Source organism: Sebastes fasciatus, chromosome 18 (assembly GCF_043250625.1).
Source record: "Sebastes fasciatus isolate fSebFas1 chromosome 18, fSebFas1.pri, whole genome shotgun sequence".
Taxonomy (NCBI): domain Eukaryota; kingdom Metazoa; phylum Chordata; class Actinopteri; order Perciformes; family Sebastidae; genus Sebastes; species Sebastes fasciatus.
This window is the reverse complement of record NC_133812.1, coordinates 12,928,918-12,951,611: the sequence shown is the minus strand read 5'-3', so window position 1 is coordinate 12,951,611 and position 22,694 is coordinate 12,928,918. Positions and strand designations below refer to the sequence as shown.

General features: G+C 38.2%; 1 protein-coding gene across 1 annotated transcript in view; it reads left to right on the top strand.

Annotated features, from left to right (window-relative positions):
• LOC141755710 (uncharacterized) overlaps window positions 1-22,694 on the top strand; it is a 50,517-nt gene that overhangs the window by 5,578 nt on the left and 22,245 nt on the right. The window contains exons 6-18 of the mRNA XM_074614821.1: window positions 6,211-6,279; window positions 7,039-7,160; window positions 7,276-7,336; window positions 7,745-7,957; window positions 9,729-9,797; window positions 10,565-10,686; window positions 10,802-10,862; window positions 11,271-11,483; window positions 12,540-12,617; window positions 13,048-13,125; window positions 13,645-13,722; window positions 14,745-14,822; window positions 15,609-15,679. Coding sequence (XP_074470922.1) covers window positions 6,211-6,279; window positions 7,039-7,160; window positions 7,276-7,336; window positions 7,745-7,957; window positions 9,729-9,797; window positions 10,565-10,686; window positions 10,802-10,862; window positions 11,271-11,483; window positions 12,540-12,617; window positions 13,048-13,125; window positions 13,645-13,722; window positions 14,745-14,822; window positions 15,609-15,679 — 1,313 coding nt within the window. The remainder of the gene's footprint in view (window positions 1-6,210; window positions 6,280-7,038; window positions 7,161-7,275; window positions 7,337-7,744; window positions 7,958-9,728; window positions 9,798-10,564; window positions 10,687-10,801; window positions 10,863-11,270; window positions 11,484-12,539; window positions 12,618-13,047; window positions 13,126-13,644; window positions 13,723-14,744; window positions 14,823-15,608; window positions 15,680-22,694) is intronic.

Genomic DNA, 22,694 nt, shown 5'->3' with positions numbered 1-22,694 from the left:
TGAATCATGCACAAAGCCCACAGTGGAGTTAAATTGTGTGTTGGGGAGTCATATCTGACTTTGGACCTTTTATACAACAGCTGCTTAAAAAATTTAATTCTATTTTTTTTTCTTTTGCTAAATATACACTAACATTCAAATGTTGGGTATTCACCTCTTATATTGATTGTTACCTCCGCCAAGGCCGAAGGCCTAGGAATGAGAGCTTTTCTTCTTTCCTTCAATAATGGCTATTTTAACAAAGATAAAAACTGTATAATTCAGACACCAACAATCAAATGTAGTTTTGGCCCAAAAAGAAGAATTAAATGATTCAAACTTCCATTTAGTTGATGTCCCCACGGTGTTGCATGACTATATTTCCCCCCAAATACCCTTTAGTTTTGAATTTGTTCTCCAGACCAGAAAAGCACAAGTGAGCTTCGATCATTATTGAACCACAACGTTGCAACTGGGCTCTAAATATTCTGGGAACCCGTTTTTCTTTGGGCCCTCTGTAGTCTGGTGGTTAGATTGAAGAGGTTTAAACTGTGATTTGTCAGTCCATAGTATGTTCAGCTGATATTCCAACAGTACTAACCCTAGTCTAACCTTCTATTTCTATTGTGAAGTTTGAGGAAGAGTTTTGCTAAAGCAACATGTTGCCTGTTAATTCCAGCTTGTTATGGCATTATTGTGCACTTGACACTGAAACAGGAACCGGTTTCTATATTTCTATCTGCAAACATTTTGATGCTAAGCTTCCAGTTTCTTTACCAATGACTGATGATTTCTTCTATTCCTATTGAGCTGTTGCTCAGAGGGATCTTTTTCCCTTTCTGTCCTTTCAATTGTCAGTCTGGTTGAACCATTGTAGTGTTTTGTTCTCCATGTGCTAAACAAACCCTTCATACAAAATGACATCTATTTATAAAGAGGACATTCTACAACCTAAAAGCATGAAAGACCTTTCAAAAATATAGAGTAGTCCTCTCAGCCATCTGACGGAGAAGTTTGTCTTCAGAGATTTCTGCCAGAAAGGGTTTATTTTAACCCAAAACATGATATTTTCCTAAACCTAATCAAGTAGGTTTGTTGCCCTAAACCTAAGGAGATTTCTAGAGTCACCTGAAGGCAAACCTCTCACATGTGCGCTTTTGTGGCAGGAGATTCCAAACTTTATATATATATATATATATATATATAAACTGGAAAAACAAAGTTTGGAAACTTGTGTTTGGTGGATTTTTTCTCTGTTGTTCCAATGCTAATGGTATTTTACATCGTTGGAAAGCCTGTTTATTTACCTTCGCAATGATGTCCAACTTGTAAGGATTATGAATTTGTGGGATGAGCAGCACAGCTGATTATGTGGGTAGCGCCCAAGAAAAATTTGCTAAAATGCTCCGTCAATGGTAAACAGTGTATTCTCCTGTTAGTATTGACTCTTGTTTTGAGTTGTTTGGTGGATTGGATGATTGAACTCTCTATCAGTAACAAGGAACAAACAAGACATATTGGCAATTTTACACTTTATTCATTTAATACACCGTCGGGAGCCTCAGTAGCGGTGGAAGATCCATACGCAGCCACAAACAGCCTGGCACCTCCTCCTCATGCTGGTCACCAACCTGGTCACACGTTGCTGTGGGATGGCGTTCTATTCCTCAACCAGGATTCGTTGCAGGTCAGCCAGCGTGGTTGTGTTGGTCACTCTAACACGTACAGCACGCCCACGCTGATCCTACAAGTGTTGAATTGGGTTGAGGTCTGGACTCTTGGCAGGCCGTTCCATTCTCTCTCCTCCCACATTGTGGAGGTAGTCTGTGATAACCCTGGCTCTGTGGGGGTGAGCGTTGTCATCTTGGAGGATGAAGTTAGGTCCCAGATTGTGGAGATATGGGATCGCCACTGGCTGCAGAATCTCATCCCGATATCTCCCTGCATTGAGATGGCCTTCAATGATGACAAGCCTTGTTTTGCCAGTGAGGGAGATGCCGCCCCACACCATGACACCGCCCCCACCAAAAGCTGTTACTCCATCGGGGCAACAATCAGCATAGCGTTCTCCACGTCGTCTCCATACTTTGACCCTGCCATCCAACTTTAACAGACAGAACCTGGACTCATCACTGAACATGACATTCCCCCACATGTTCAGGTTCCATTGTCTGTGTTGTCGACACCAGCGCAAACGGGCCTGACGGTGATGGGCAGTCATTGCAGGCTTCCTGGTAGCCTTATGAGAATACACTGTTTAACATTGGCAGAGCATTTTGGCAAATTTTTCTTGGGCGCTACCCACATAATCAGCTGTGCTGCTCATCCCACAAATGCATAATCCTTACAAGTTGGACATCATTGTGAAGGTAAATAAACAGGCTTTCCAACGATGTAAAATATAATGACCATTAGCATTGATACAACAGAGAAATAATCCACCAAACACAAGTTTCCAAACTTTGTTTTTCCAGTATATATATATGTGTGTCTTATACACGTTCATCTTTCTCTCTCTAGCCAAATTGAAGTACAGGATGGTTGTCAGCGGTAACACCTTCGGTGCCCATCTCAACCTGATGCAGAGAGTGAAGGATCAAGTTCAGAATCAGCTTCAGCTTGATGAAAGCAGTCAGGATCACGAGATCACTTTTCTCTTCCGCCCGATCTGTTCACGCATTGAATCAGATGTTAAGGCAGCAATGACTGATGTTAAAGGTAAGGGAAAGATTTGTCACTCCGTTCATATTGAAATAGAAATTGCATCTAATTTATTTGTGATTTGGTTTTTTATCTTTTAATGAATTTTGAATTACAAGTTTCTTTCTGACTTATATAATAAAAGTTAAGTAATGAAGTCTCTGAGAATTGCCTTCCACACTTAACCTTACAATTTATTTTTTCCATCCTAACTATCTCATTCTCCCTCCTCTTTTTTAGTGTCTTCAGACGATAAACCTGTCATTCTGGTGTTAATGCACCACACACGTGAGTTCAAGTACACATCACCTCTGCAAACATGGCGTGACTACAATAAAGTTGTGTTGTACGTTCATGTTTTCTTCCATGACACAATAAAAGGATTACTGAAGTGTGAAGAAAATAATGCTGTTGTCGCTAAGATACAAAACGAATTACTGAAGCACTTCATTCCAAGAAGTAAAGATAGCGGTGGAAATCCCCAGGGTGTGGTTGCTGGTAGTTTGACTGGTAATACTTCTGGAGGTGGTGGTAACTACAGGGGCTCTGATGTTGACAGTAGGAGCAGTGGTCTTAGCAGTAGGTTTCTTGGTTTTTATGATTACATCAGCAGCAAAAAATAAAACAGGCAATTGATTGATTTAGACCATTTACCGATTGCAAAAAAGCATTATTTTATCCTCGTTGGTAAAAAAAGAACAGCTACTGATTGTGGTCTGATGATGTTAGTATTCATGCAACGACGTACATGAAACCTGCTTTGGTGGAGGTCTGCACTCTCTGAGTGCACTATAGTCTTGTAATAAAATGCATTTCCTATAATCACATGTCCAATATTCAGCTCTCCAGTTGCTATTGTTGTTTCTGTATATATGTTAAGATGAATGTACAATAAGTGATTAAAGAGTGTCGCACAGCTCAGTAACCGGCCAAAGGATGACCTTTGTGTATTTATCAGGACACATGCTAAATAATGAATGCAAAAATATAGATTCAAAATAAAGATGTTTGCTTTAAAGTGTGAATGTGCATTTTTGCTGTCCCTTATTGTAAAGTCATGTTGCAGAAAGTGTATGTAAGGTGTGATGATTAATATACCTAATACTTTAAATAAACTGCAATCATTGGTGTAAAAAGTGTCTGCATCAGCCTCATATGAATGACTAAATACCATGAACCTATCATGTATCTTTTCCACGTACACAGTGTAAGAATAGTGTGTGGATCCAAAATCACTGATTCTATCATGAATTACTCAATAATAATAATAATAATAATAATTAGGGATGTCAAAGTTAATGCGGTAAGGCGTTAACACATTCGTTTTAACACCACTAATTTCTTTAACGCATTAACACAATCGATCTTTCGGAGGTTGTAGCGGCCTCAGTTTTAAAGCAAGAGGGAAGATACTGGTTTCGTATGAAACTACAAAACATAAGGAGCCATATGTCATACATGTGGCACAAACTGGCATGGCCATTTTCAAAGGGGCCCCTTGACCTCTGACCTCCAGATATGTGAATGAAAATTGTTTCTATAGGTACCCACGAGTCTCCCCTTTACAGACATGCCCACTTTATGATAATCACATGCAGTTTTGGGGCAAGTCATAGTCAAGTCAGCACACTGACACACTGACAGCTGTTGTTGCCTGTTGGGCTGCAGTTTGCCATGTTATGATTTGAGCATAGTTTTTATGCTAAATGCAGTACCTGTGAGGGTTTCTGGACAATATCTGTCATTGTTTTATACATACATTTGCATAAAGAAAGCATATTTGTCCACTCCCATATTTACAAGTGTATTAAATACAGGACAAATCTCCCTTTAAGGTACATTTTGAACAGATAAAAAATGTGCGATTCATTTTCGAGCCATGCATTATCAAATTATGACAAAATTATATCAAAATGACACTGTTTGTCTGTATGGCTTACTACTAAGATACAATATCTCTTTCTCAACTTGGCTCCAAGGTGTGTAAAATACAGATGTAATGTTTTGACACTATAGACAATAATTCATATTTAGTAGTGATTACAGCTGAAATTTTTTAAAATAAAATTGAAGTCTGACCTAGACAACAAGTCTAACCTACATTTTTTAGAAACATTTACTGAAACTCAATTGAATTCTTCAAGTTAATATTTACTTCTGTGCAAAATGTGTACTAGGTCAAGTGTCCGATGCAAAATCCAAGATCCAAAATGTCAACAAATGTGTTAATGTAACTGAAGCGCAGCTACATGTGACATTGAATCAGATGAGCAGGTTAAGATGTTGCAGTTTGTTAATAAAAAGCTGTACAGTGCTGCACCCTGCTGGCTTTACTATATACATGAACATGCTGTGTTGCTGAAAAACATGTTGCCACCATACTTTTAGGCTGTGATGCACAGCTGGAAGGATCTATAGAGACAAACCACTGCTTTAAAAATTAAAAAGCACTGCTCTAATTAGCAGCAGAATGGAGGTCAAAGGGGCTGAACTGAACCAACATCTTGGTCACATCTGGCAGGTAAAAAGGTCTGTAAACACACAGACTTGCACATGGCTTCGGACCTGGACTGCTTTTTCATTCATCTGTTTTTTTATATCCATATGTACCGTATACTGTGTATACTGGACTATTTTGCACTATTTTAAGTATTTTACTAGTTTTAGTACTATATTAGTATCATTATTTTAACTTTCAAGATGTTTCAAAATTTCCTGTATTGTGTTGTTAATTGTGCTACTCTACGAGCTTCTACAATTGCCCCTCTGGGACAAATAAAGTGATTTGAATTGAATTGAATTGAAAAGAAATAGTTCCCTCTGCCTATAAAACCATGATGTGAATGTAGCTGAGTAAATGTACAGAATAGGATGCAACTTTTAAGTTGGTTTATGTTGTTGGCCTTTTTGGCAATGGTACTGCTGGAGTAGAAGGGGTTTATGGATTATTAAGGTGTGCAGCAGCAGCAGCAGTTAAAAAAAGCTTTTAGGTTCTCAAACACCTAGAAAATAGAGAATCTACAGCAGAGGAAGGAGTTATTCTTTTTAGTTAGTAAATGGATACTTTAGTTTAAATCCAGTAGATGGCGGTAATGCAACATTTTGATGTGAGTCGCCTTTAAAAACCAAAGAAGAGTAAGTTTCTTAGTTTCACTTTCTGTTGACTGTAAATGTGGTTATTATTGGATGTGCGCACTTAGAGCAGAAATACGATCTAGACTGTTTTTTATTTTATATTTTGGTTAAATAATTGACAGCTACCTTCAGCAAACGGCTGATAGTAACGTTGATGGATCCAGGTTATTGAAGTAAATCATCTATCGTGTGATTGGATCAGTTTAAAGGTCTCTTTCTCAGTTTCCTGTCAACATCTTCTCTCCAGTACTGAAGAGTTTAGCTCGTCTACACAACTAAAGGTTTGTATCCTGATCTCTCACAAGGCATTTCAATACAACAACAGAGGAGAAAAAAATAGATCTACAAATCCATGTGATAAATCTGTCTTGATCCGCCTGTCTTGTCTTTCTGCAGGTGAAGTCATGTCACGTTTACTGAGTGAAATAAAACAACAGGACGAAGCAGCAGCTGCTGTGTTGGAAGGTAAGTGACTGATTTTAGAGAGTTTAGTGCAAATAAACCACAAACATAGTAGCCTCAGTTTTATAAACTGTCACATTGATGCTGAACTGTATTTAGATTAGGGCTGTCAATCGATTAAAATATTTAATCGCGATTAATCGCATGATTGTTCATAGTTAATTGTGATTATTCACAAATTAATCACACATTTTTTTGATCTGTTCAAAATGCATTTTAAAGGGAGATTTGTCAAGTATTTCATACTCTTATGGCAGTGGGCAAATATGCTTGCTTTATGCAAATGTATGTATTTATTATTGGAAATCAATTAACAACACAAAACAATGACAAATATTGTCCAGAAACCCTCACAGGTACTGCATTTAGCATAAAAAATATGCTCAAATGATAACATGGCAAACTCAAGCCCAAGAGCTGTCAGTGTGTCAGTGTGCTGACTTGACTATGACTTGGCCCAAACTGCATGTGATTATCATAAAGTGGGCATGTCTGTAAAGGGGAGACTCCGTGGGTACCCATAGAACCCATTTGAAATCACATATCTTGAGGTCAGAGGTCAAGGACCCCTTTGAAAATGGCCATGCCAGTTTTTCCTCACAATATTTAGCGTAAGTTTGGAGCGTTATTTAAACCTCTTTATCAACAAGCTAGTATGATGTGGTTGGTACCAATGGATTCCTCAGGTTTTTCTAGTTTCATACGATACCAGTACCTTCAGCTTCGAGCTTTAAAACTGAGCCCCAACACCTGTTGTTGCAGGCGCAGAGTTACGCACTGACTCGGACATCCAGATGCTAACTATAGAAGATCTGCGTAAGCTGTTTCCTGGACATGAGAACATAAAACCGAGAAGGACCATCTTTGAAATAATACACAAAAAGGTGAGTTGACAAGTTGAAATGTGATTAGAGAGAGATTTAAATAGAGATAAATGACAATTGTACAAGTCGAATGCTGCATCAAAATAATTCTGTAATATAATATTTATTGTTTCAGAAGCCAGTTGATCAGGTCCTGAAAGAACTGAAAGGGTTCATCCCACATGAATCTTTCAGGGGTATGTATGTACAGCATTGTGATGAAGAAAACAAATTGTTCTCATCCGATTCTGTGGCTGGTTCAGATGAGTTTAATTCACGGCACAGTGGAGACAGAAGTTCACAACAAAGCTGTAGATTTCTCTCTGACCAGAGTGAGTTTCTGGCCAGGATTATATACTGTACAGGGTTACAGGAAATAACAAGATAAACAAACAATGTACACAAAGACAATATATAAAAAGAATAGAGATATAAAAGAGAAATAGAAATATAAAATCTTCTTCTTGACTTGCTAGCAGTTACTTTCACTTTCACATACGTCAGCTATTTAGTTTTTTGCACCATGATAGCAGGGCAATAATATTACTGTATGTAAATGTTTCTGTTGTCATCCAGATTCTAACAATCTTATTCTCTCTGTCCAGTTGCTCTGACTAAGGACGGTGTCCTGGTTGATTACCTGCACATCCTCAAGGACATGAAGACCCAAATGAATCATGTCCAGAGTTTCCTTGATGCTCACATCAGTCTTCTGGAAGGATTCAGCACAAATCAGCCAAACCAGCAATCTGTCACCTGTGGTCCAGATCCAGAGTCCCACAATGGCCAACCTGATGGGCGTCAACAAGGAGCACCAGGTGAATCTTGCTCTCTTCAACTTCACACACACATTTAGCTGAGCTGAGCTGAGCTTCCATTGTGACTGAAAATGGAGTTGATTTTTAAAGGACCAGTGTGTAACATTTAGAGGGATCTATTGGTAGAAATGGAAGATAATATTAATAAGTATGTTTTTCTTTAGTGTATAATCACCTGAAAATAAGAATCGTTGTGTTTTCCTTACCTTAGAATGAGCCGTTTATGTTAGAGCTGTCAAAGTTAACACGATAATAACGCGGCGAAATAACATGACATTTAATGGATTGACAGCCCTAATGATAATAATAATAAATAGTGCAATCAAGTCAACTTTGCACATTTCACCTCACCACACGAAACACAAAACACTGTTCAATTCAAGAGCCATGCATTATCAAATTATGACAAAATGATATCAAAATGACACTGTTTTTCTGTATGGCTTACTATTAAGATACAATATCTGTTTCTCAACTTGGCTCCAAGGTGTCTAAAATACAGCTGTAATATTTTGACACGACAGACAATATTTCATATTTAGTAGTGATCACAGCTGATTACAAAGTCTGACCTAGACAACAAGTCTAACCTGCATTTTTTAGAAACATTTACCGAAACTCAATTTAATTCTTCAAGTTCATATTTACTTCTGTGCAAAATGTGTACTAGATCAAGTGTCCGATGCAAAATCCAAGATCCAAAATCCAAAATCCAAAATGTCAACAAATGTGTTAATGTAACTGAAGCGCAGCTACATGTGACATTGAATCATATGAGGAGGTTAAGATGTTGCAGTTTGTTAATAAAAGCTGTACAGTGCTGCACCCTGCTGGCTTTACTATATACATGAACATGCTGTGTTACTGAAAAACATGTTGCCACCATACTTTTAGGCTGTGACACACAGCTGGAAGGATCTATAGAGACAAACCACTGCTTTAAAAATTAAAAAGCACTGCTCTAATTAGCAGCAGAACGGAGGACAAAGGGGCTGAACTGAACCAACATCTTGGTCACTTCTGGCAGGTAAAAGAAATAGTTCCCCCTGCCTATACAGTAAAACCATGATGTGAATGTAGCTGAGTAAATGTCCAGAATAGGATGCCACTTTTAGATTTGGTGACGTTGTTGGCCTTTTTGGCAATGGTACTGCTGGAGTAGAAAGGAGTTTATGGATTATTAAGGTGTGCACCAGCAGCAGCAGCAGCAGCAGCAGCAGCAGTTAAAAAAAGCTTTTAGGTTATCAAACACCTAGAAAATAGAGAATCTACAGCAGAGGAAGGAGTTTTTTTTTTTTGTTAGTAAATGGATACTTTAGTTTAAATCCAGTAGTTGGCGGTAATGCAACATTTTGGATGTGAGTCGCCTTTAAAAACCAAAGAAGACGGAATAGGTTTCTATTAGTTTCACTTTCTGTTGACTGTAAACGGGGGTTCTTGTATGTGCGCACGTAGAACGGAAATACGATCTAGACTATTTTTTATTTTATATTTTGGTTAAATAATTGACAGCTACCTTCAGCAAACGGCTGATAGTAACGTTGATGGATCCAGGTTATTGAAGTAAATCATCTATCGTGTGATTGGATCAGTTTGAAGGTCTCTTTCTCAGTTTCCTGTCAACATCTTCTCCCTAGTACTTTCGAGTTTAGCTTGTCTACACAAAAAAAGGTTTTTATCCTGATCTCTCACAAGGCATTTCAATACAACAACAGAGGAGAAAAAAATCCATGTGATAAATCTGTCTGTTTTGTGTCTTGTTTTTCTGCAGGTGAAGTCATGTCACGTTTACTGAGTCAAATAAAACAACAGGACGAAGCAGCAGCTGCTGTGTTGGAAAGTAAGTGACTGTTTTTAGAGAGTTTAGTGCAAATAAACCACAAACATAGTAGCCTCAGTTTTATAAACACAGACGACTGTGAAACTGTCACATTGATGCTGAACTGTATTTAAATTAGGGCTGTCAATCGATTAAAATATTTAATCGCGATTAATCGCATGATTGTTCATAGTTAATCGTCATTATTCACAAATTAATCACACATTTTTTATCTGTTCAAAATGCACTTTAAAGGGAGATTTGTCAAGTATTTAATACTCTTGTGGCAGTGGGAAAATATGCTGCTTTATGCTGTTTTATGTATTTATTATTGGAAATCAATTGACAACACAAAACAATGACAAATATTGTCCAGAAACCCTCACAGGTACTGCATTTAGCATAAATAATATGCTCAAATCATATCAAGGCATACTCAAGCCCAACAGCTGTGTCAGTGTGCTGACTTGACTATGACTTGGCCCAAACTGCATGTGATTATCATAAAGTGGGCATGTCTGTAAAGGGGAGACTCGTGGGTATCCATAGAACCCATTTACGTTCACATATATTGAGGTCAGAGGACAAGGGACCCCTTTGAAAATGGCCATGCCAGTTTTTCCTCACAATATTTAGCGTAAGTTTGGAGTGTTATTTAAACCTCTTTATCAACAAGCTAGTATGGTGTGGTTGGTACCAATGGATTTCTCAGGTTTTTCTAGTTTCATACGATACCAGTACCTTCAGCTTCAAGCTTTAAAACTGAGCCCCAACACCTGTTGTTGCAGGGGCAGAGTTACGCACTGACTCGGACATCCAGATGCTGACTATAGAAGATCTGTGTGAGCTGTTTCCTGGACCTGAGAACATAAAACTGGGAAAGACCATCTTTAAAATAATACACAAACAGGTGAGCTAAAAAGTTGAAATGTGATTAGAGAGAGATTTAAATAGAGATAAATGACAATTGTACAAGTCGAATGCTGCATCAAAATAATTCTGTAATATAATATTTATTGTTTCAGAAGCCAGTTGATCAGGTCCTGAAAGAACTGAAAGAGTTCATCCCAAGTGAATCTTTGAGGGGTATGTATGTACATCATTGTGATGAAGAAAAAAATCGTTCTTATCCGATTCTGTGGCTGGTTCAGATGAGTTTAATTCACTGCACAGTGGAGACAGAAGTTCACAACAAAGCTGTAGATTTCTCTCTGACCAGAGTGAGTTTCTGGCCAGGATTATATACTGTACAGGGTTACAGGAAATAACAGGATAAACAAACAATGTACACAAAGACAATATATAAAAAGAATAGAGATAGAAAAGAGAGATAGAAATATAAAATCTTCTTCTTGACTTGCTAGCAGTTACTTTCACTTTCACATTCGTCAGCTATTTAGTTTTTTTGCACCATGATAGCAGGGCAATAATATTACTGTATGTAAATGTTTCTGTTGTCATCCAGATTCTAACAACCTGATTCTCTCGGTCCAGATGCTCTGACTAAGGACGGTGTCCTGGTTGATTACCGGCCCATCCTGAAGGACATGAAGACCCAAATGAATCATGTCCAGAGTTTCCTTGATGCTCACGACAGTCTTCTGGAAGGATTCAGCACAAATCAACCAGACCAGCAATCTGCCACATGTGGTCAGCATCCAGAGTCCCCCTATGGCCAACCTGATGGGCTTCAACAAGGAGCATCAGGTGAATCTCGCTCTCTTCAACTTCACACACATTTAGCTGAGCTGAGCTTCCATTGTGACTGAAAATGGAGTTGATTTTTAAAGGACCAGTGTGTAACATTTAGAGGGATCTATTGGTAGAAATGGAAGATAATATTAATAAGTATGTTTTTCTTTAGTGTATAATCACCTGAAAATAAGAATCGTTGTATTTTCCTTACCTTAGAATGAGCCGTTTATGTTAGAGCTGTCAAAGTTAACACGATAATAACGCGGCGAAATGACATGACAAATGTTATAGTACTGTTTTGATTCATTTTAATATCATTGTATCTTAAAGGGGAACTACGCCCGTTTTTAAAATTCATACATGTTTAGTTAAATTAGTAGTTTTTATCTGGACACTCATGCTGATGATTGACACATAGTGAAATGCAGAGCGCGGAGGTTTACTCTTGACCGTAGAAACACATATCTGTAAAAAAATATTCCAAATTAATTTATTAGCTTTTTTTCTACAGCTTTTGACCGTTTCCCACTGCCTTATTCAGCGAACAGTAGTAATCTCACTCTCTTCAACTTCACACTCTCATTGCATGTTTAATCAGTAGTATTCAGTTTGAGGTTCCATCATAACTTAAAATGGAGTTGATTTTTAAATGATATACTATAAGATTTGAAGTCACACAAAAATGTGAAAGGCTCTCTCAGGAGCCAGTGTTTGGTTTGTCCGTTCTGGGCTACTGTAGAAACATGGCGGACTACGTGAAGAAGACCTGCTCCCTTTGTAGATATGAAGGGCTCATTCTAAGCTAACGGAAACACAATGATCCTTAGTTTCAGGTGATAAAACATGAACAAAAAATAGTTATGAATATTATATTTCATTTCTATTAGTTCCCCAAAATGTACACACTGGACCTTTTAATCTGATAAATCAAAGCAGATTCAAAGCCTTGACATATTTTGATCTGGACACTCGTGCTGTTGATGGACACATAGTAAAATATCTATCTATCTGTAGGGTTTAGTTTATTTTTATTTTTGGAGTCAGTAATTCTATTATGCCATTGGTCAGGTACAAGTACCTCAGCCACTGATGATCCAGAGGAGTTCGTCATTGTCCAAACTGATGGCAGTACACAAAGGGCACAAGGTGAATCTCACTCTCTTCCACTTCACACTCTCATTACATGTTCAATGACTATTTGAGATTCCATTATGACTCAAAATGAACGTATCTTTTTAGAGTTGATTTATAAATTATGTCCTATTAGATTTGGAGTCAGTAAGAACATATACACCATTTTATGTTGCAGACTCTTACTCTGGTACAGGTACCTCAGGCGCTGGTGGTCAAACGTTGTTCTTTACTGGCCAAACTGATGAGCATCCACTATATTCCATATTCATTTATTAGCTTTTTTTCCGCAGCTTTTGACCCTATCCCACTGCCTTATTCAGTGAACAGTATGTAACTTGCTCAGTTATAATGTCACTCTGCTACATATAGGTGTTAAGTTGGTCTATTTGGTTTAGATTATTTTTATTTTTGGAGTCAGTAATTACATTATGTCATTTGTCAGGTACTAATACCTCAGCCACCGATGATCCGATAGAGTCCCTCAATGGCCCAACTGATGGCGGTTCACAAGGAGCACGAGGTGAATCTCACTCTCTTCAACTTCACACTCTCATTGCATGTTTAATCAGTAGTATTCAGTTTGAGGTTCCATCATAACTCAAAATGGAGTTGATTTTTAAATGATATACTATAAGATTTGAAGTCACACAAAAATGTGAAAGGCTCTCTCAGGAGCCAGTGTTTGGTTTGTCCGTTCTGGGCTACTGTAGAAACATGGTGGACTCCGTGAAGAGGACCTGCTCCCTTTGTAGATATGAAGGGCTCATTCTAAGCTAACGGAAACACAATGATCCTTAGTTTCAGGTGATTAAACATTAACAAAAAATAGTTATGAATATTATATTTCATTTCTATTAGTTCCCCAAAATGCAACACACTGGACCTTTAATCTGATAAATCAAAGCAGATTCAAAGCCTTGACATATTATTATCTGGACACTCGTGCTGTTGATGGACACATAGTAAAATATCTATCTATCTGTATGGTTTAGTTTATTTTTATTTTTGGAGTCAGTAATTCTATTATGTCATTGGTCAGGTCCAAGTACCTCAGCCACCGATGGTCAAGTGCAGTCCCACAATGACCAAACTGATGGCGGTCCAAAAAGGACACGAGGTGAATCTCACTCTCTTCCACTTCACATTCTCATTACATGTTCAATGACTATTTGAGATTCCATTATGACTCAAAATGAACGTATCTTTTTAGAGTTGATTTATAAATTATGTCCTATTAGATTTGGAGTCAGTAAGAACATATACACCATTTTATGTGGCAGACTCTTACTCTGGTACAGGTACCTCAGGCGCTGGTGGTCAAACGGTGTTCCTTACTGGCCAAACTGGTGGGCATCCACTATATTCCATATTCATTTATTAGCTTTTGTTCCGCAGCTTTCAACCCTATCCCACTGCCTTATTCAGTGAACACTATGTAACTTGCTCAGTTATAACGTCACTCTGCTACATATAGGTATTAAGTTAATTTATTTGATATGGTTTTGTTTATTTTATTTTTGGAGTCAGTAATTACCTCCACCAAGGCCAAAAGCCTTGGGCCAAGGAGGTTATATTTTCACCGGCGTTGGTTTGTCTGTCTGTCTGTGTGTTAGCAGGATTACTCGAAAAGTTTGCGATGAATTTGAATGAAAGGAGGGGTGGGGTGTGGCACAATGAACAATCCATTCGATTTTGGTGGCGATCTGGATCATGGTCCGAAGACAGGACTTATTTTAAGGATTCCGATTAGCCTGAGCATTCAGACCACAGGGTATAACACATGCGCAGTGTAACTGATGACGCGTTGATGATGCGTGACCCAGCCCCCTTCTGAGAGCAGAGAAATACGTGTGTGGATGTGTGGCGAGACTCCGAGGTGCGGGAGCTGCTGGCCGTCCGCGTTTAGAAAGAAAAAAGCGGTAGATGACGGGATGAGAGACAACGTAGTGTAACGTTATACAGACATAACAAGGCTGCTGAATGAGAGAGGCATCTGCCGATACGTTACACGGAAACACACCGTGTTAATAATAAGCCGACCACCTCAGGGTAAGCTGTGATCTGTTTTTTAAGTCATGCACCTTGGCGGAGGTCTGCGCTCTCCGAGTGCCATTATAGTTGCATTATGTCATTTGTCAGGTACAAGCACCTCAGCCACCGATGGTCCAGAGGAGTCCCATAATTGCCAAACTGATGGCGGTCCACAAGGAGCACCAGGTGAATCTCACTCTCTCCCACTTCACACTCTCATTCCATGTTTAACTAGAATTGGACTCGGAGAGCGCAGACCTCCGCCTGCGCGTGACTTTAAAAACAGATCACAGCTCACAGCTGGCGGTTACGTGAGGTGGTCGGCTTATTATTAACACGGTGTGTTTCAGTGTAACGTATCGGCGGATGCCTCTCTCATTCAGCAGCCTTGTTATGTCTGTATAACGCTACACTACGTTGTCTGTCATCCCGTCAGCTACAGCTTTGTTCTTTCTCACCGCGGACGGACAGCAGCTTCCGCACACACCTCCACACCATGGATGTATTAAGATCCACACACATATCTCTCTGCTCGAAGAAGGAGGAAGAAGTCGGGGCCATGCGACATCAACGCGTCATCAGTTACACTGCGCATGTGTCATACCCTGTGGTCTTAATGCACAGGCTGATCGGAATTCTTAAAAAAATTCCTGAATCTGGATCATGATCTGGATCGCCACCAAAATCTATTGGATTGTTCCTTGTGCCACACCCGACCCCTCCAAAACATTTCATTCAAATCCATTGCAGACTTTTGGAGTAATCCTGCTAACGGACAAACAAACAAACAAACCAACAAACAAACCAACGCCAGTGAAAACATAACCTCCTTCCTAGGCCTTCGGCCTTGGCGGAGGTAATCAGTAGTATTCAGTTTGAGGTTCCATCATAACTCAAAATGGAGTTGATTTTTAAATTATATACTGTAAGATTTGGAGTCACTAAGTGCATTTACGCCATTTTATATTGTAGACTCTTTGCCAGGTAGAGGTACCTCGGATGCCAGTGGTGAAATTAAGCCCCATACTGGCCAAACTGGTGGCCCTACAGGATTATGGAGTCGGTTGCAAAGATACGGAAAACAACAGTGGTCTTCAGGTAACGTGAAAACATGAAAGGCTCTCTCTAGAGCCAGTGTTTGGTTTGTTCGTTCTGGGCTACTGTAGAAACATGGCGGAGCAACATGGCATACTCTGAAGAGGACCCACTCCCTATGTAGACATGAAGGGCTCATTCTAAGCTAACGAAAACACAATGATTCTTATTTTCAGGTGATTATACACTAATGAAAACATAGTATTCATATTTGTATATAATATTGTAATTGTATTCCATTTCTATTAGTTCCCAAAATGCTACACACTAGACCTTTAATCCAATAAATCAAAGCAGATTCAAAGCCTTGACATATTTTTATCTGGACACTCGTGCTGTTGATGGACACAGTAAAATATCTATCTAGCTGTATGGTTTAGTTTATTTTTATTTTTGGAGTCAGTAATTGCATTATGCCATTTATTACCTCAGCCACTGGTGGTCTGACAGAGTCCCTCAATGACAAACCTGAGGCCGGTCCACAAGGCGCACAAGGTGAGTCTCACTCTCTTCAACTTCACACTCTCATTACATGTTTAATGAGTAGTATTTAAGATTCTATTAGGAAAAGGTCAGAAGGTCTCTTTTTAGAGTTAATTATGTATTATCAGATTTGGAGTCAGTAAGTACATTTATGCCATTTAATGTTACAGACTCATTACCTGGTGCAGGTACTTCAGGCGCCAGTGGTCAAATAACGCTCCATATTGTCCTTACTTCAAATGTTTAGTTTCCATTTCTGCCAGTCCTTCTATCAACCCATTTTAAAATACTTTAACTTTTTGATACTGAAATAACTTTAATCCATTAAAGTGAATCATGCACAAAGCCCACAGTGGAGTTAAATTGTGTGTTGGGGAGTCATATCTGACTTTAGACCTTTTATACAACAGCTGCTTAAAAAATTAAATTTGATAAATATACACTATCGTTCAAAAGTTGGGGATTCACCTCTTATATTGATTGCTTTTCTTCTTTCCGTTAACAGTTTAACAAAGATAAAAACTGTATAATTCAGACACCAACAATTAATGTAGTTTTGGCCCAAAAGAAGAAGAATTAAATGATTCAAACTTCCATTTAGTCAATGTCCCCACGGTGTTGCATGACCATTTCCCCCCCCAAATACCCTTTAGTTTTGAATTTGTTCTCCAGGCCAGAAAAGCGCAAGTGAGCTTTGATCATTATTGAACCACAACGGTGCAACTGGGCTCCAAATATTCTGGGAACCCGCTTTTCTTTGGGCCCTCTGTAGGCTGGTGGTTAGATTGAAGAGGTTTAAACTGTGATTTGTCAGTCCATAGTATGTTCAGCTGATATTCCAACAGTACTAACCCTAGTCTAACCTTCTATTTCTATTGTGAAGTTTTAAGAAGAGCTTTGATAAAGCAACATGTTGCCTGTTAATTCCAGGTTATGGCATTATTGTGCACTTGACACTGAAACAGTAACAGTTTATTTTTGAATCTGCACACACTTGATGCTAAGCTTCCAGTTTCTTAACCAACTATTGTAGTGTTTTGTCCTCCATGCACAAAACGAACCCTTCATACAAAATAACATCTATTTATAAAGACGACATTCTACAACCTAAAAGCATGAAAGACCTTTCAAAAATATAGAGTAGTCCTCTCAGCCATCTGACTGAGAAGTTCGTCTTCAGAGCTTTCTGCCAGAAAGGGTTTATTTTAACCCAAAACATGATCTTTTCCTAATATATATATATATATATATATATATATGTATATGTATATGTGTTTGTGTGTGTGTCCTATGCACATTCATCTTTCTCTCTCTAGCCAAATTGAAGTACAGGATGGTTGTCAGCGGTAAAACCTTCGGTGCCCATCTGAAGCTGATGGAGAGAGTGAAGGATCAAGTTCAGAATCAGCTTCAGCTTGATGAAAGCAGTCAGGATCACGAGATCACTTTTCTCTTCTGCCCGATCTGTTCACGCGTTGCATCAGATGTTGAGGCAGCAATGACTGATGTTAAAGGTAAGGGAAAGATTTGTCCCCCCCGCCCCTTTCATATTGAAATGGAAATTGCACCTAATTTATTTTTGATTTGTTTTTTTATCTTTAATTGAATTTTGAATTACAAGTTTCTTTCTGACTTATATAATAATAGAGAATTGCCTTCCACACTGAACCTTACACTTTACTTTTCCATCCTAACTAACTCATTCTCCTTCCTCTCTTTTGGTGTCCTCAGATGATAAACCTGTCATTCTGGTGTTGATGCACCACACACGTGAAGTCAAGTACACATCATCTCTGCAAACATGGCATGACAACAATAAAGTTGTGTTGTACATTCATGTTTTCTTCCATGACACAATACAAGGATTACTGAACTGTGAAGAAAATAATGCTGCTGTCTCTAAGATACAAAAAGATTTACTGGAGCGCTTCTTCCCGGGAAGTATAGATAGCAGGGGAAATCCCCAGGGTATGGGAGCTGGTGGTTTGACTGGTAATACTTCTGGTTGAGGTGGTGGTAACGACAGGGGCTCTGATGTTGACAGTAGTAGCAGTGGTCTTAGTAAGTGGTTTACGGTTGGTAAACCTAGTTGGTTAGGTCAGTAGAGTTAGCAATGTAGGTGATGGTCATGATGGTGATGATTATTTCAGTTCACATCACAACTATGGATTACATCAACAGCAAAAATAAAACAGGCAACTGATTGATTTAGACCATTTACCGATTGCAAAAAAGCATTATTTTATCCTCGTTGGTAAAATTAGAACAACTACTGATTGTGGTCTGATGATGTTAGTATTCATGCAACGACGTACATGAAACCTGCTTTGGTGGAGGTCTGCACTCTCTGAGTGCACTTCTAGTCTTATAATAAAATGCATTTCCTATAATCACATGTCCAATATTCAGCTCTCCAGTTGCTATTGTTGTTTCTGTATATATATTAAGATGAATGTACAATAAGTGATTAAAAAGTGTCGCACAGCTCAGTAACCGGCCAAAGGATGACCTTTGTGTATTTATCAGGACACATGCTAAATAATGAATGCAAAAATATAGATTCAAAATAAAGATGTTTGCTTTAAAGTGTGAATGTGCATTTTTGCTGTCCCTTATTGTAAAGTCATGTTGCAGAAAGTGTATGTAAGGTGTGATGATTAATATACCTAATACTTTAAATAAACTGCAATTATTGGTGTAAAAAGTGTCTGCATCAGCCTCATATGAATGACTAAATACCATGAACCTATCATGTATCTTTTCCACGTACACAGTGTAAGAATAGTGTGTGGATCCAAAATCACTTTGATTCTATCATGAATTACTCAATAATAATAATAATAATAATTAGGGATGTCAAAGTTAATGCGATAATAAGGCGTTAACACATTCGTTTTAACACCACTAATTTCTTTAACGCATTAACACAATCGATCTTTCGGAGGTTGTAGCGGCCTCAGTTTTAAAGCAAGAGGGAAGATACTGGTTTCGTATGAAACTACAAAACCTAAGGAGCCATATGTTATACATGTGGCACAAACTGGCATGGCCATTTTCAAAGGGGCCCCTTGACCTCTGACCTCCAGATATGTGAATGAAAATTGTTTCTATAGGTACCCACGAGTCTCCCCTTTACAGACATGCCCTCTTTATGATAATCAAATGCAGTTTGGGGGAAAGTCATAGTCAAGTCAGCACACTGACAAACTGACAGCTGTTGTTGTCTGTTGGGCTGCAGTTTGCCATGTTATGATTTGAACATATTTTTTATGCTAAATGCAGTACCTGTGAGGGTTTCTGGACAATATCTGTCATTGTTTTATACATACATTTGCATAAAGCAAGCATATTTGCCCACTCCCATATTTACAAGTGTATTAAATACTCGACAAATCTCCCTTTAAGGTACATTTTGAACAGATAACTATGGACAATCATGTGATTAATTGTGATTAAATATTTTAATCGATTGACAGCCCTAATAATAATAATACTAAATAGTGCAATCAAGTCAACTTTGCACAGTTCACCTCACCACACGGAACACAAAACTACAAAACCTAAGGAACCATATGTCATACTTTCGTGTCGCGAAGGAGGCTAAATAATGCTCCAAACCTATGCTAAATTGCGGAAAAACTGGTATGGCCATTTTCAAAGGGGCCCCTTGACCTCTGACCTCCAGATATGTGAATGAAAATTGTTTCTATAGGTACCCACGAGTCTCCCCTTTACAGACATGCCCACTTTATGATAATCACATGCAGTTTTGGGGCAAGTCATAGTCAAGTCAGCACACTGACACACTGACAGCTGTTGTTGCCTGTTGGGCTGCAGTTTGCCATGTTATGATTTGAGCATAGTTTTTATGCTAAATGCAGTACCTGTGAGGGTTTCTGGACAATATCTGTCATTGTTTTATACATACATTTGCATAAAGAAAGCATATTTGTCCACTCCCATATTTACAAGTGTATTAAATACAGGACAAATCTCCCTTTAAGGTACATTTTGAACAGATAAAAAATGTGCGATTCATTTTCGAGCCATGCATTATCAAATTATGACAAAATTATATCAAAATGACACTGTTTGTCTGTATGACTTACTACTAAGATACAATATCTCTTTCTCAACTTGGCTCCAAGGTGTGTAAAATACAGATGTAATGTTTTGACACTATAGACAATAATTCATATTTAGTAGTGATTACAGCTGAAATTTTTTAAAATAAAATTGAAGTCTGACCTAGACAACAAGTCTAACCTACATTTTTTAGAAACATTTACTGAAACTCAATTGAATTCTTCAAGTTAATATTTACTTCTGTGCAAAATGTGTACTAGGTCAAGTGTCCGATGCAAAATCCAAGATCCAAAATGTCAACAAATGTGTTAATGTAACTGAAGCGCAGCTACATGTGACATTGAATCAGATGAGCAGGTTAAGATGTTGCAGTTTGTTAATAAAAAGCTGTACAGTGCTGCACCCTGCTGGCTTTTCTATATACATGAACATGCTGTGTTGCTGAAAAACATGTTGCCACCATACTTTTAGGCTGTGATGCACAGCTGGAAGGATCTATAGAGACAAACCACTGCTTTAAAAATTAAAAAGCACTGCTCTAATTAGCAGCAGAATGGAGGTCAAAGGGGCTGAACTGAACCAACATCTTGGTCACATCTGGCAGGTAAAAAGGTCTGTAAACACACAGACTTGCACATGGCTTCGGACCTGGACTGCTTTTTCATTCATCTGTTTTTTTATATCCATATGTACCGTATACTGTGTATACTGGACTATTTTGCACTATTTTAAGTATTTTACTAGTTTTAGTACTATATTAGTATCATTATTTTAACTTTCAAGATGTTTCAAAATTTCCTGTATTGTGTTGTTAATTTTGCTACTCTACGAGCTTCTACAATTGCCCCTCTGGGACAAATAAAGTGATTTGAATTGAATTGAATTGAAAAGAAATAGTTCCCTCTGCCTATAAAACCATGATGTGAATGTAGCTGAGTAAATGTACAGAATAGGATGCAACTTTTAAGTTGGTTTATGTTGTTGGCCTTTTTGGCAATGGTACTGCTGGAGTAGAAGGGGTTTATGGATTATTAAGGTGTGCAGCAGCAGCAGCAGTTAAAAAAAGCTTTTAGGTTCTCAAACACCTAGAAAATAGAGAATCTACAGCAGAGGAAGGAGTTATTTTTTTTAGTTAGTAAATGGATATTTTAGTTTAAATCCAGTAGATGGCGGTAATGCAACATTTTGATGTGAGTCGCCTTTAAAAACCAAAGAAGAGTAAGTTTCTTAGTTTCACTTTCTGTTGACTGTAAACGGGGGTTGTTATTGTGTGTGCGCACTTAGAGCAGAAATACGATCTAGACTGTTTTTTATTTTATATTTTGGTTAAATAATTGACAGCTACCTTCAGCAAACGGCTGATAGTAACGTTGATGGATCCAGGTTATTGAAGTAAATCATCTGTCGTGTGATTGGATCAGTTTAAAGGTCTCTTTCTCAGTTTCCTGTCAACATCTTCTCTCCAGTACTGAAGAGTTTAGCTCGACTACACAACTAAAGGTTTGTATCCTGATCTCTCACAAGGCATTTCAATACAACAACAGAGGAGAAAAAAATAGATCTACAAATCCATGTGATAAATCTGTCTTGATCCGTCTGTCTTGTCTTTCTGCAGGTGAAGTCATGTCACGTTTACTGAGTGAAATAAAACAACAGGACGAAGCAGCAGCTGCTGTGTTGGAAGGTAAGTGACTGATTTTAGAGAGTTTAGTGCAAATAAACCACAAACATAGTAGCCTCAGTTTTATAAACTGTCACATTGATGCTGAACTGTATTTAGATTAGGGCTGTCAATCGATTCAAATATTTAATCGCGATTAATCGCATGATTGTTCATAGTTAATCGTGATTATTCACAAATTAATCACACATTTTTTGATCTGTTCAAAATGCACTTTAAAGGGAGATTTGTCAAGTATTTAATACTCTTGTGACAGTGGGCAAATATGCTTGCTTTATGCAAATGTATGTATTTATTATTGGAAATCAATTAACAACACAAAACAATGACAAATATTGTCCAGAAACCCTCACAGGTACTGCATTTAGCATTCAAAAATATGCTCAAATCATATCATGGCAAACTCAAGCCCAACAGCTGTCAGTGTGTCAGTGTGCTGACTTGACTATGACTTGGCCCAAACTGCATGTGATTATCGTAAAGTGGGCATGTCTGTAAAGGGGAGACTCGTGGGTACCCAGAGAACCCATTTACGTTCACATATATTGAGGTCAGAGGTCAAGGAACCCATTTAAAAAATGGCCATGCCAGTTTTTCCTCACAATATTTAGCGTAAGTTTGGAGCGTTATTTAAACCTCTTTATCAACAATCTAGTATGATGTGGTTGGTACCAATGGATTCCTCAGGTTTTTGTAGTTTCATACGATACCAG